This window comes from Sipha flava, unplaced genomic scaffold, assembly GCF_003268045.1.
Source record: "Sipha flava isolate LNK unplaced genomic scaffold, YSA_version1 17634_pilon_pilon, whole genome shotgun sequence".
In the NCBI taxonomy this organism is placed as follows: domain Eukaryota; kingdom Metazoa; phylum Arthropoda; class Insecta; order Hemiptera; family Aphididae; genus Sipha; species Sipha flava.
Window position 1 is genome coordinate 1 of NW_020272046.1, and position 2,019 is coordinate 2,019.

Here is a 2,019-nt window from a genome sequence, read left to right on the forward strand (position 1 = left end):
GTGACTCGATGATGATGATACGAACAAGGAGGGTGACACAGAATAATTGAATAAAATAAAACTCACAAAACGCTGAATTGGTAGTGGAAATCTTTATTGCTGGTAACTGGCAGATGCTTTATTTATTTTCAATAATAACCACAGAATACTAATAATAATAAAAAGAATAATAATACACGTGCCGCTGCACTAGCGGGCTCCGAATTATAATAATTATAAATATGCCACCATGGCAATATCGAAAAAATAGAAAAAATAATAATAAAGTTTAGCTAACGACGAACAACAAAAAGTATTTTTTCAATAAAAATGTGGTGCAACAATCGCAACCGACGAACGAACAACGAGAAGATCATAATAGTTGCCTCAATGGCTAACGACGAACGACAAAAAGAATAATAATTTGCACAATATAACACACGACAATAATTAATAATAAATAAATAAGAAAATAACAGGTAATTAAAATTCACATATATACAGATAGGGAACCGAAAGAGGGAAACAGATAAGGAAAAACGAGTCGCAGCGTTGTCGTGCACAATTAATTATCGCTCGACTCTATACCGGTTGCCGGCTACATCCATCGGCGTAAACATTATGGAATGGTCAAATGATCTTGTTATCGAGTTTTTGGAGTTGTACGAGAAGGAACCTGCAATATGGAATCCAAGAGATCCAAATCATAAACATAAAAACTATGTAAATGACTCATGGAAAAGAATTGCTGATAATATAAGCGTACCTTGTTCAACAAACGAATTAAAAAAAAAAAAAGACTCGCTAATGTCCACTTTTCGAAAACTAGCTTCAAAAGTAAGAGCAAGTAAGAAGACTGGTTCAGGGACAGCAGACATATACAAACCCAACTGGTTTGCTTACGAAATAATGACGAAGTTTTTGCATGGAGTTTTTCAACCTCGCGTCACTCAAAATACAGATGTTAGTTCTAACTAAATCATAATTATTATATAGCATAGTATAAAATAAAGTCCAAATTGAGTTCACAAAATGTTTTATATTTAAAATGGATTATAGCATTGATTATAAATAGTAACTATTTATAGTTATTATTATAGGAAGCTTATAGGTTTACAATTTTTCAGTTTTTGTTTTGAATTATGTATTTTAATATTTAAAATAAACTTAATGTTTAACACAAAAATCTGTACAGAATAATCGTTTTAAAGACATGTTTTTTCGTTGAGGAGCTAAAAATAAATAGTTTACATATAAAAAAAAATACTGTTGTGTATAACATATAATATGTAGTCAATTTCTTGTTTGTTTTGAAACATGAAAAGACACTCTATATAAATGTAATTAATTTATAATACTATAAACTTAATAGTCTTAACTATTTGCTATTTTTCGATGTTACTGCTCCGTTCGTAACAAAGTATTCAGCGAATAAATCTCTTATTCGAAGAGCTTCTAATCCGGATTTTCGAGCTACTCTCCGAAGTGATAAAAATGATGACATGTCATTTTGGTCTGTCCTCCAGAATCATTTTCGTAATCAAATGTTCCTGGGAGAGAATAACTTGCTTTGGGTGACTTGCTTCTTCTTAAAAAATTGTGCAGCAATGCACACGTAAATGTAATATCAGAAGCTGTGTTTTCATTTAATAAAATCAGCTTTCACAAAACACGAAAAACGGATGACATAATACCAAACACGTTCTCAACAATTCGGCGAGCTCTTGAAAGCCTATAATTAAATATACATTTTGAATTGCCTTTTTCAAAAACGCCCGAATATGGTGTTGCTTGCCGTCGTTCAATCGTAACGATGGTTAAGTTTTTAGGATAATATTTCAAATAAAATACTCAAATATAATTTAACTGTTTAGTTAAGAATTCTTCTAAGTACAAAAAGAACACTATTTAGAAAATGATCTGGCGTGAAGGTGCTTGCGACTATACCTGTAAACCACATCTGAATATTGGTCTGTTCCCAACCCCCTTATATACTTAGGTCTCGTGGGAATTGGCTGCGCATTTCTATGTAATACATTA

The 2,019-nt window shown here is 31.6% G+C and overlaps 1 protein-coding gene across 1 annotated transcript; it reads left to right on the top strand.

Moving 5' to 3' along the window:
• Positions 1-600: 600 nt before the first annotated feature.
• LOC112680268 lies at positions 601-957 on the top strand. The gene has a single exon (XM_025550305.1). The coding sequence runs from the start codon at positions 601-603 to the stop codon at positions 955-957; it is 357 nt and encodes a 118-aa protein (XP_025406090.1).
• The last annotated feature ends 1,062 nt before the right edge of the window (positions 958-2,019 follow it).